We start from the raw sequence: 13,345 nt of genomic DNA, 5'->3' as shown, positions 1-13,345 counted from the left end.
GACGTTGCTGTTTCCAATATGTTTGCAGCGTGTTCGTTACATGCTTACACGTTGGCAATGCTTGTTTGAGCACACGTGTGGACGTGCCCTATGAATGAATAAGATATATATCTGCCTGATGTGAGAGCATGCAGAGGTTGGGGATGTTGACTGGTGAGAGTCAAGGTACAAATGTGCTGGATGAGTAGAAAGAGAGAAGCACAGGAGGAAACAATCCTTACAAAGAGGGTAGATAGGCTGCAGAAGAATGGGGAAAAAAAAAAAAAAAGGCAGAATATAAGAGAGAATTGCTGGAGCAATTGGGTTGATATGATTTGGAGCAGATGGAAGGTACTTGCAAGGTATTCACAGAAGAAATCTGTGCAGCATGTGAGGTGGTATGTGGGGTAAAGAAAAGCTGAAAGGGGGGTGCAAGGAACAGCAAGTTGGAATGAAGAAGTGAGACAAGCTGTGACACAAAAGAAGAAGCATGTAGTGAGTGGATAGGAAGCAGAAGCATGGAAGAAGTTGAGAGAGAGAATAGAGAATTATATATAGAGAAGAGTAGAGAGGGGAAAAGAATGGTAAGAGAGAATAAGATGATAGTGAATGAGTAGTTTGGAAGGAATCTGAGTGTCAAGTAGAGGAAATGTAAGAAAATGTTCTGGAAAGAGGCTAAGAGGGTAAGACAGGGTTATAAAGAAGGCTGTAGGGGATTGAAGGATAAAAGTGGCAGATTGCTGGTGGAGAAGAGAGAAAAAGTGAGCAGATGGAGAAAACATTTTTAGTAATTGTTAAACGTAAAGAATGAAAGTAATATGAATATAAGTGGACGGGGAGTGGTTAGGAGAAGGAGGGAGATGACAAGGAAGAATTCAGTAGGATGGAAGTAGTGGAAGCAATGAAGAAAGTTATAATGGGGAAAGCCCCAGGAATTAATGGAGCGTGTGGTGAAATGTTGAAGCACTGGAGAGAGACAGTAATAGAATGGATATGGAAGATGTGTAGATTGGCCTGGAAGAAAGGTAGAGTCATGGAGGAGTGGAAGTCAGGTATAATTATTCCCCTGTGCAAATAAAAAGGGGAATAAGAAGTGTGTGGTAATCACAGGGGCATTTATCTTCTTAGTGTAATAGGAAAAGTATATGGTAGGATACACGTTGATAGAAATAAAGAAATAACAGAGGAATTAGTTGGAGAAGAACAGGGAGGCTTCAGGAATGGAAGACGTTTTGTAGATCAGATATTCATCCCAAGATATTTAGTGGAGAAGTTTCTAGAAAAAATAAAAGTTGTATGCATTCTTCATGGATTTGGAAAAAACATATGACTGAGTGGATAGATGAGGAGTGTGGAAAATATTAAAAATACAGGTACAGTATATGGAGTAAATGGGAAACTCTTGAATGCCATGAAGAGTATATATGAGGGAGCTAGGGGTGCAGTGTGTGTGGATGATGAACTGAGTGAATTTTTCTGTATGAATGTTGGATTGAAACAGGGATATGTCATGTTGCCATGGTTGTGCGGTTTGTATATAGATGGAGTTATAAAAGAGATACAAGGTAGGAAAGTGGATGTAGGAGTAGCCCTAATGAGTGACAGCATCATATGGAAACTTCCTGTTTTGAATTATTAAATGAAGATGAAGGGGAACTGCAAGGCTTAGTGAAAGAGTTTGGGAGATTATATAAGAAACTGAATCAAAAGATGAATATAGGGAAGAGCAACGTTGTGGTCTTTGAGAGAAATGAAGTTACTGAATGCACAGTGAGGCTGGATAGTGAGGAAATGGAAAGTGTGAGTGCATTTAAGTACTTGGTTAGTGTGATGAGTAAGGAAGGAAGTTTAGAGGAAGAAATGCTTGAAGGCGTTCAACAGGGAAGAAAGGTTGCTGGTTCATCGAAATAAATGATAAGAGTTAGAGAAGTGAGCAAGGAAGTAAAAAATTCACTTCATGATGGTTTCATGATCCCCACTAATGTATTGCAACGAAGCTCAGACCTTGCTGAAAGGACACAATTCAAGAGTGAGAGCAGTGGAAGTTAGTTATTTGAGAGGATCATGTGAAGTTACAGGGAGAGAGACTGACAAATGAGGAAGTGAAAGAGTGTTGTGGTGTGGAAGTGGATGTGATAGAAAGTGTTAGGAGAAATACACTGAGGTGGTTTGGCCATGTGGGGAGGATGGAGAGTGAGAGACTAACAAGGAGTGTGTATGTGAGTGAGGTGAAGGGGGGAGAGGAAAAGGGAGACTGAGGATGAGATGGAGGGACAGAATAGAGAGGCATATGAGAGAAGGGGGTGTAAGTTGGGAGGTGGACAGTGAAGGGCGGGAACAGGGCAACATGGAAGTGATTGTTTGTGGCCACCTGTGATGGGATTATGGCATCAGGTTATAGATAGATAGATAGATAGACAGATAGATAGACAGACAGATGTTTCAGTAGAGGCAAAGTGGACTGTTTATGAGTGATGGTAAAGTGATTGGGAGAACTTGTTGAGAAATTATTGTACTTCACCATCTCTGATCATCATCATCATCATGGCGATGGTGATGATGATGGGTGAATGAGTGACAGCTCTAAAGCTGTCATTCATTCATGCCTCTTTCTCTTCCATCTTTCTCCACAGTATACTATTCCACTCTTATTTCACACCACACATGGCCTTTCACTTGTAGCAGTACCCTCAGTCTAACAGTAACCCTGTCTTCCTGTCCTAAGTTCCCATAAATCTGCAATTTTTTGTCATCTATCTTGATTTTTCTGGCAGTTGTTTTTAAAAACTCATTTCTATGGCCTGTAACTCATAAAACTGTCTGTCAGTCTCTCCTTATATTATACTCCTCTATAGGAATTTTATAGTAAGTACACTTTCATATAGGGTCCTCCTATTGTACTTTCATCCCAAATTTTACAAGTTTGAAACTAGCAGGTAGGAGCATAATGAAGAGCATAGTCAGTTGGTAGTTGCTGGGAGTATAGCCACAGCCCATTATATCCTAACACTGAGAAGGGTATGGAACATTAATTTAGAATAAGCGATGAATGATGGGAGTCATAGATGGAGGTATGTTATTCCCTTCATACAGAAACCCTCTGTCTAGACTTCTCTTTGAATATATGACATTACTTCTGCATATAATCTCTTACAGCTGTTTGAAGGTATTTCTTTTCAGAAAGGATGATGGTATGACTGGAAAATGGCTTATATATTGTCTTACTTTTATCTTGAAGTACTTAATTATTCCAGTAACACTTTTTTTTTTTTTACGGTACTAGAAAAATGTCTTTAAGAAACCTCAATGATACTGTATTTCTGCATTTTTTTCCTGTTCTAGAAACCTCTCAGTAAGAGGCTACATGCATTATTAAGAGGTTCAGTGACCATTCATTGCTATTATAAACAGGGACAGTCCTAGTAAACTGATGTAGGTTGAAGTTTTAGCTAATTTTCTTAACGTGGTTGAAAAGTAATATCAGATAATTTGTGGTATACGCTGTACAGTAGTGTACTGTATCACATTATTAAAGCTGTCAGTACTTTATGCTGTCATTTATACACCATAGTTACACTGACAGTTTGCATCAGTAAATTTTATTCTTCTCTTCAGCGTTTCAACAACTACTATATCTCGGGTCACAAGAACCTTCTTGACCTGTGGCGGGAGGTTGGGTCAGTGAAGCGATCCTTCTCGGAGGTGAAGCAGCTGACTTCACGTGACCTGACCCAGCTGCAGGGTGACCTTACGCGCTTTGCCCACCTCCTCTCATCAGCTTGCCACTCCACTAGCTCAAAGATGAGTTTCATACCAACAGGAAAGAAGGTGAGGAAGACTGGGAGCTAAGAGAGTACAATATGTGAATAGGGAAGAACTAAGGGAATAAAAGGAATACATACTTAATGATCTTAGAGATGCAGGAGGACAGAAGTAAGGAAGAGATGTAGAAGCTGAAAGGGATAGGAAGGGAATAATAAGCTGTTTAGGGAAGAAGGAGAATTGGAAGCAAGGAAATGAAAGTACTTTACAGTAGTTGTAATAAAGAGCTGTGCGTAAGAAGGGCAGTATTGATGCTGGAGGTAGATAAACAGACAGAAAGGATTGAGGACTAGGAGTAGTAACAGTGAGGGACTTCGTTGTTATTGTTGTTGTTCTACCCCAGTCTGTCTGATTGAGCAGACCCATCAACTTCAAGCAAGCAGCCCCCTCTGCAGACAGTCCTGTGCAGTTAATCAGTGTTCCCACCCGGCCGACAGTGTGATTAGTTTGGAGGTTTAGTTCCTAGGTGGACACTGCATTTGCATCTCCATTCAGTTAACAAGGGCACCAAAATAGGCACTACGTCCCCCCGTTATTTTGGTCTGTTGTTACCACCCAGCATTGTAAATGGTTTCTGAGTTACTGGAGGCTTGTCAGTGTGTAGAGTTACTGAGGTGGAAAGAAGAGAAATAGCTAGGATGGGAGAAATAAGACTGGCGGAGGACAAACACACAAAAAGAAGTGCAGTGTAGACATGGAGGAAGCAGGCAGCACTACATCCAGTGAGTGGATGGTGGGTACTCCCACCTACCACCTGAGGGACTCAGTAAGCCAAACAAAAATAGATTGCAAGGAAAAAAGTTCAGAGAGGCTGAATGACAAATGTACAGTACTGTGGATATGCTGGAGTTAGGAGAAGGGACTGGAAAGATGTGGAAGGACAACAGAAGTGTTATTGGTTTAGGAAATGATATAGCTTGATGATATTCTATATCAGGTAAAGGACCTTTGTACATTGTAAGACCAATGAAATTAGGTACAGTAGCTGTGGGTGATCTTGTGGCAGTTAGTCTTGATCGTAGTATCTCTGGTGATTAGTTAGATTATTGATTATTACCTAACTCACCACAAATGGGTTTATTATATCTGAGAATATTTTGTCCCATAATAATATAAAGAAAACTATCTTGTGCAGTACAGTCAGGAACAAAAATTCACCAACTGAACCATTATGTTTACTTCACACTTAGGACATGTCTTTGATTGTTCTCAACACATCATTTCAGAGAAAATCATCTGTATGCAGAGAAACATATCAAGCCTCTTTCAGTTTAGAAATATTAACCTGGAGAGGAAAGTGAAAATAGAGATGAAATGCGTTATTATTATAAGGTGAATTTTTGTTCCTGATGATACACCCACTTACAACTTTAAAGGTGTATATAATTATTGATCATCAGCCTTTTACACAATAACCCATTTTATTCTTACCAAATTTCTCTCCCTTTCTTCAAGGATGAGTATGTTGGAGCAAACCCAGCAGACCTGTGGGGGAGGATCCAGGAGTGTGAGAAGGGCCAGATGCGGGCGGAGGCAGAAAAGAACACCCTCAAGGAAAAAATTAGCGAGTTGAATGCCCGCATTGCTGAACTTAACAACAACCTCAGAGACAAGGAGCGTACCATCCTCGACCTCAACAAGAAGCTAGTGAGTCTTACTATTGTAAAATAAATGATTGGTGATTTTGAAACACTTCTTTCTTTAGTGATTTAGTCTACATGTTACATCCTGGTATTCTTTTCTGTGTTTTTTATGTAAATATATGAAGATTAAAATGTTTTACCTGTACAGTATTGATACTGTACAAGAAAATGTTAAGATGTATGGAATGTGGCCTTGGACACTTTCAGTTCAGTTATTTGTGTATGTGTGTGTGTATGTTTCCCTAATTGTAATATACAGGTAATGAGCTATGCTCGTGGGGTCCCGTCTCTGTTTCTTAGTAGGTCAGATTTTGCTTTGAACTTGTTTAACTTTTTAGACTGGACGACCTCTTTGTCCAGGCTATTCCACAGGTCAGTGCATCTATGTGGAAAACTATATTTCTTGATATCCTTCAAGCAACTTGGCTTTTTCAGTTTCATTCCGTGTCCTCCTGTTACTCTCCTATCCCATATAAACAGATCTTCTCTGTCAATTTTTTCTGCATTCATCTTGGCCCTGAACACTGCAATCATGTCACCCCTCTCCCTCCTTTCTTTTAAGGTAGGCAGATCTAGTTTTTCCAGCCTTTACCTGTATGACAGATGTGTCAGGCTAGGGACCATCTTGATTGCTGTTCTCTTGATCTTGTTTATATCTTTCTTTTTATGCGGGGACCACACTACTGCCACATGTTCCAACCTGGGGCAGATCATGGCCACTATCATTTTTTCATCATCTCATTCATGTAATGGAATGCTACTCTTATGTTAGTCAAGAGATTATACATCTCTCTATCTATCTTGTTAATGTGTTTTTCAGGTGACAAATTATCCTGGACCAGCACTCCCAAGTCCTTCTCTTCTCTTGCCCTTGTGATTAATTTATTACCCATCAAATATTTCAGTGATGGTCTCTTGGTACTTTTACCCATTTCCAATATTTTACATTTTTTTGCGTTGAAGTTCATTTCCCACATCCGACTCGAATCATGAATCCTGTCCGGGTCCTGCAGCTTTTTACAGTTTTCTTCAATTTCCACTCTCCTCATGATCTGCATCGTCAGCAGACAGACTTGCATAACAGCTCATTCCATCAACCATATCGGTTACGTAAATCAGGAACATTACGGGCACTAACACCGAGCCCTGTGGGACTCTACTTGTTACTTCCCTCCATCCAGACATCCTATCCTTTATTCCTGTCCTCATTTGTCTGTCTCTCAAGAAATCTCTCATCCATTCCAAGAGGTTCCCCTTCATTCCTCCTATGTGTTACAGTTTCCATATTAGTCACTTATGGGGTACCTTGTCAAAGGCACCCTCCAAATCTAAATACACACAATCCACCCAACTATCTCTCTCCTGTAGCACGTCTGTCGTGCTTGTGTAGAAGCTCAACAAGTTGGAAACACACAACCTTCCACTTCTGAAAGAAAACTGGCTTTCTGCCAGAATATCCATCTCCTCCAGATACTTTATCCATCTATCTTTAAGGAATCTCTTGCACAGTTTTGCAGTCAATATGGTCACGGACACTGGTCTAAAATTCAGGGGTTCTTCTTGTTCCCTCCTCGTTCCCTCCCTTATAAATTGGTACCACATTGGCCCTCTTCCATTCCCGAGACACTTTCCCTTCTTCCAGAGAACACACAATTAAACTGTGAATCTTATACACCAGTTGTTCTCTGCATTCCTTTAGTATTCAATTAGAGATCCTGTCTAGCCCTGGGCCCTTCCTCATGTCTTGAGTTTCCAGTAATTTGTATACTTCTTGCACTTCTCACCATCCACTCACTCAGTATAGTGCTACTCTCAGGTGTATGCCCTTTCCTCTCCTCCATCCTTCTTCCATCCTCTTCTGTTTTTCTTTCATTCATTCTTTCCTCGTCCTTCTGCATACAGGTGACTTTACACTCCCTTTTCTGTCTTTGTTTCCTTCATTCTTTCCACTTCCTTCTGCCTGTGGGTGCCTGTACACTGAGTGACAAGCCAAATGGTTTCCTGTACACCAGGAAACCATTTGCTATGCTGGGTGATAACCATATAACCAAATTATGGCACCTGGTGGTTTAGTGGGTAATTACGGCGCTCCAGTCGGATTGAGCCAACGAAGGTTTATATCCAAGGGATGGTTGGGGTTTATTTCTCACTTAATGCCACTCAGGGATGAGTGAGGCTGGTCACTCTCATCTTAAATGTCAGGACCAACCTGCCTAGCCCCAGGCTCCCACATTCCTCATGGGGCAACGTAAGATTGGATGATGGATGGATGGGTGGATGAACACTACATTTCTAGTCACTCCCTCCTCCTTTCACAAAATCTTTTTCTGTAGTGAAGACTGATTGGAAGCATTTGTTCATTTTTTCATCTTGCATAACTGCATCTTTATAGACATTTCCTTCTGCGTTCAGCATGTTGATTCCTTCCTTTTGTTTCAGTTTGCCATTAACAAACTTGTAAAACAATTTAGGTTCTTCTTTACATTTGTCAGCTACTGTATACCCTTTTTAAGTTTCATTCTTCCTTTCTACATATTTATGTATAGTCATTTCTAGTTCTTTCATATTCTTCCTTTGTGTGTGTGTGGGGGGGTGCATGCGCACACACCACCTTCAGAGAATTATATTCAGCTTAGGGAGAGAAAGCAGGATGTGGAGCTCATTGAGATTGTTTCTAGCCCCATCACTGCAAGTGGTTTGTAGGAAGTTAACAAAATCATCATGTGAAGTAGCAAGAATATAGCATCAGAAGGAAGGGATTAATTTAGAAAGGAGACTGATGATAGTTATAGATTTTTTTTCCCTTTCTTGTATTTTCAGCATTTCCAAGTTATAAGGATAAAACTAGTGATCAGTGTCAGTCTGAAGTATCTTATTAAGTTAATAAAGGAGTTAAAAGTGAAAGTGAGTTGCAGCTAAACAGGCTGTTTTATTGCAGATTAATTTAAATTAGAAATAAAGATCTATCTATCTATCTATTGCCAGATGCCTCAATCCCGTTTGGGGTGGCCACAAACAAATCGCCTCCAAGTCGCCCTGTCCCCCGCCATTTCACTCCCCTGCTTCCAACTCACACCCCCCTCTCTCATATACCTCTCCACCCCATCTCTCCATCTCATCCTCGGCCTCCCCCTCCCTCTTTCCCCCTCCACCTCACTCACATACACTCTCTTTGTCAGTCTTTGACCCTCCATCCTCTCCACATGGCCAAACCACCTCAGTGTGTTCCTCATAACACTTCCTATCACATCCACATCAACACCACAACGCTCCTTTATATCCTCATTCGTCAGCCTGTCTCTCCATGTGACTTCACAGGCTCCTCTTAAATAACTCATTTCCACGGCTCTCACTCTTGACTTGTGTCCTTCCAACAACGTCCAAGCTTCACTTCCGTACATTAGAGTTGGTATCACAATACTGTCATGTAGTAACTTTTTCACTTCCATGCACACTTCCCTGTTTCTTATCACTGCTTTCAAAGAACCAGCAACCTTTCTTCCCTGCTGTACCCTTTCAAGCACTTCACCCTCCAAACCTCCATCCTTACTCATCACACTACCCAAGTACTTAAACGTACTCACATTTTCCAATTCCTCACCATCCAACCTCGCTGTACATTCACTGACTTCACCTCTCGCAAAGACCATCACTTTACTCTTCCCTACATTCACCTTTAGATTCCGTTTCTTACACACTCTCCCAAACTCATCCACCAAGCCTTGCAGCTCCCCTTCGTCTTCACTCAACAACACGGTATCATCTGCAAACAACAGTACAGGGAGTTTCCAAACACCATCCTCTCTCACCAGGGCCACTCCAACATCCACTACCCTACCTTGTACCTCTTTTATTACCCCATCCATGTACAGATTGAACAGCCATGGAGACATGACACATCCCTGTTTCAACCCAACTTTCAAAGAGAAAAATTCACTTAGTTCACCATCCACACGCACAGCAGCCTTCGCACCATCGTACATACTCTTCACAGCATTCAACAACTTCCCATCTATTCCATATATTCTTAACACTTTCCACAATCCTAGTCTATCCACCCTGTCATATGCTTTCTCCAAATCCATGAAAGCCACATACAACTTCTTTGCCTTCTCTAGAAACTTTTCCACTAAAGATCTGAGAATGAATATCTGATCTACACAACCTCTTCCCTTCCTAAAGCCTCCCTTTTCTTCTCCAACTAATTTCTCTGTTCTTTCTCTAACTCTGTCAATAAGTATCCTACCATATACTTTTCCTATTATACTAAGAAGACAAATGCCCCTATGATTACCACACACTTCTTTTTCCCCTTTTCCTTTGTACAAGGGAATAATTATACCTGACTTCCAATCCTCCGGGACTCTACCTTCCTCCCAGGCCAATCTGCACATCTTCCACATCCATTCTACTACTATCTCTCCCCCATGCTTCAGCATTTCACCACACACTCCATCAATTCCTGGGGCTTCCCCTGATTTAACTTTCTTCATTGCTTCCACAACTTCTATCCTACTGATTTCTTCCTGTCTTCTCACCTCCCTCCTTCTTCCAGCCATTCCCCAGCCACTTATACTCGCATTACTTCCATCCTCCACGTGCAACAATTCCTTAAAGTGTTCTCTCCATCTGCTCAGTTTTTCTCCCTTCTCCACTAGTAATCTACCATTTTTATCTTTCACTCCCCTGCTAACTTCACTTCCACCCTGTCTTACTCTTTTCACCTCTTTCCCGAACATTTTCTTACAGTCCCTCCACTTTACACTCAAATTCCTTCCAAATTCCTCATCCACTCTCTTCTTACTCTCTCTTACTAATCTTTTCACCTCACTCTTTCTTTCTACATATAACTCTCTCTTCCGCCTCTCAACTTCTTCCACGCCCCTATTTCTCATCCATTCATTGTATGCTTTCTTCTTTTGTGCCACAGCCCGTTTCACCTCTTCAGTCCACCACGCTGTTCCTTGCACCCCCCTCCGTCTTCTCTTCCTTCCACACACCACATCACATGCTGCACATATTTCTTCTGTAAATATTCTACACACACCTTCCACGTCCCCCATCTGCTCCAACTCATATTTGCCCAATCGTTCCTCCACTTCTCTCTTATACTCTTCCTTTTTCTCATCCTCTTGTAACCTTTCCACTCTCCTTGCAACTACTCCTTCCTCTCTTCTTTCCCTTCTTCTATTCCTCCATCTTACTTGAACTTTAACTCTGGCCACCACTAAGTAGTGGTCAGAAAGTCCACTCCCCCAACCTCTATAAACTCTTGCATCCAATATACATCTTCGCATCCTTTCATCCACGCACACATAATCAATCATTGCCTTCCTTTCACTCAATTCACCACCCACCCTTCTCATCACTCGCCATGTATACCTGTGGATCATTTTATGCCTGAAGAGGGTATTGGCTATCACCAACCCCCTCCCAGCACAAATGTCCACTAACACACTCCCATTCTCATCTATCTCAGCAGGCACACCCCACTCACCAACTATTCCATCCACCTTCACATTCCCAACTTTACCATTCATATCACCAATCAAAAACACTCTGTCATTTCTTCCAAACTTTTCCATGCACACTTCTACATTCGTCCAGAACTCTTCTCTCACTCTTCTAGCACGATCTTGCATTGGCGCATACACACACACAATCGCCCACATTTGTATTCCAACTTTCAACTTTACCCACACAATCCTTGATCCAACTGATCCATACTGTCTTATGTTCCTCTTCCATCTTTTACTCACAACCATACATACTCCTTCCTTTGCCCTCTCATTTTCACCTACTCCTGCACATATACCCCATCCATACTCCCATTCTCTCACACTTTCTCCTCTCCATTTTGTTTCATTTATTCCACATACATCCACTGTCGCATCCTCAAGCACCTGGAAATAAAGATAAATACAGTATAAGAAACAAAGAGTTTCCTGAAAGTTGTAAAGTAAGGAAATCTGTAGATGTGTTCCCAGGGAGAACGGCTAAGAAAAGGGTGGTGAGAAGGAAATCTGTATGAATGAGTGTGTGGGAAGGTCAAGGTGTGAAAGGCCTAGAAAAAATAAATGGACGTAGCGGCGTATGTGAAAAAGTGAGGTATGGAATTTAGGAAGATGCACATAATATTTTTTTTTTAATAACTTGGCAGTTGATAGAGTGGTCTCTATCCAACAGGCATTTTGATGCACAGTTTTGTAATTCAGAATTTCAAAGTTTGAATAACTGGATAATGAGGGAGTGGATATATGACCCTTTTTACTGGACACTTCCATGATAGTTCTCCAGTTTAGTGCTTTTCTGAATCTTTTAATTCCATACACTATTGAGAAGTGATCTTAAACCTTCTCAAGAATGATGTCATCATATTGAGGGGGTTAAGTATAGTTAGGATATCATTTCACTACAAAGGGTCCAGCATGTACGCATGCATTGGCCTTGGTCACCTAACAGCAGCTCTCCACACTGCTTGGTCTCTGGCAGCCTCCCTGTCAGTCCCTCAGGCCCATAGCCAGGCTTTTTTGAAGGGGGGGGGAGAGGTCTTTTCTGTTGCATCTGGACTTGTATAGCAGTCTGCTGGTCAAAGGTCTGCTGCACGTTTGCTATGGGAGTCTGGGTGTATGCATAAGCGACATAGAGAAGCAGCACAAAACGTCTAAACAACGGACAGTGACTTTTTGCACAGATAATAAAAAACAAACTGTGTGGAAGTGACACTTTAGGCAGCTGGGGGAGTGTCTTTTCTGCTGAGTCTGAACTTGCATACCATCCTGCTGGTCAAAGGTCTGCTGCATGTGTGCTGTGGGGGTCTGGGTGTATGCGTAAGCAATGATGAGAAGCATTGCAAAACTTGTGAACAGTGGACAGTGACTCTTTTTGCAGTGATATTAAAACAGACCATGAGGAAGTGGCAGGTGGGGGTGTCATCCAATCCTCTTGACCCCCTCCTGGCTATGGGCTTGGCCCTTATACCTGAGGCCACGCATTGTGACCTTGTCCTGGTCATTTTTGGTTTGTCTCTTGCAACACAACCAACAGTGTTCACATTTCTCTCTTTCTGCACCCAGTTATCATCCCACATCCTCTCCACGTCCCTAAACCGTCTCAATCTACCCCTTCTCATCACAGCACCAATACACTCCAGTCCCATCCTTCCTCTCAATTCCTCCATCATAAACCTAACCCCCCCAGGCCTTGCATTCAAGGACACACAACACAGCCCCCCTATCATATCATTTTTTGTATGTTTAAGCCTACAAATATCCTCTTCCTTTACTGCACAAGTCTCACTACTATATTGCATTACACTCCTAACACATTATGCATACAGCTGTCGCTTAGCGGGGAGGGAGAGACCTGTCAGTGTCAGGAGAGGCAACAGCTCCCTGAACTTCTTCCAGCCACTCCTCACTCTACCCCAGAGCTAGCTCCAACCCCACCCCAGCACATAACATGTCTCCCGAGTAAGAAAACTTTTCCACACAGTCAAGGGATTCACCAGAGAGGTCAATCCTTTTATGCCAGACAATTTCCACATGTTGTCTCCAACTCACCACACACACAAAATCAGCATTATCTCACAGTCTACCTCTAGTACCACTGCAACTTTTATGCACCATCTTATCAGAAATACAGCACAAGATGGAATTACTTCCATTGTCCTTGTGGCAAACCGTACGTGGCCACTCTCCCTCTTCTTTGACAGTACCGCCACCAGCCCTAGATGAAATCAGAGTCATGTATCCAAATTTCCAGCACCAGTCTGGGCCCCAATTAAGAAATGAATAGCTATAATCTTCCCTTTAGGCTGTATGGAAGCAGTTATGATTCTAAGCACTAAGTTCAGATAAAATTAGAAGGGAAAGTATGACTCACATTAATATTATCAAGGA

General features: G+C 41.8%; 1 protein-coding gene across 4 annotated transcripts in view; it reads left to right on the top strand.

Moving 5' to 3' along the window:
* Positions 1-13,345, top strand: part of LOC145395050 (uncharacterized) — a 1,083,039-nt gene that overhangs the window by 384,534 nt on the left and 685,160 nt on the right. For all 4 annotated transcript variants that reach the window (XM_080268801.1, XM_080268802.1, XM_080268803.1 and 1 more), the window contains exons 9-10: positions 3,595-3,807; positions 5,257-5,448. In XM_080268801.1, coding sequence (XP_080124927.1) covers positions 3,595-3,807; positions 5,257-5,448 — 405 coding nt within the window. The remainder of the gene's footprint in view (positions 1-3,594; positions 3,808-5,256; positions 5,449-13,345) is intronic.

Source organism: Coenobita brevimanus, chromosome 29 (assembly GCF_032717465.1).
Source record: "Coenobita brevimanus isolate Jiangsu-jjx chromosome 29, ASM3271746v2, whole genome shotgun sequence".
Classification (NCBI taxonomy): domain Eukaryota; kingdom Metazoa; phylum Arthropoda; class Malacostraca; order Decapoda; family Coenobitidae; genus Coenobita; species Coenobita brevimanus.
The sequence above is the reverse complement of the archived record's forward strand: the minus strand, read 5'-3'. Positions and strand labels throughout refer to the sequence as shown.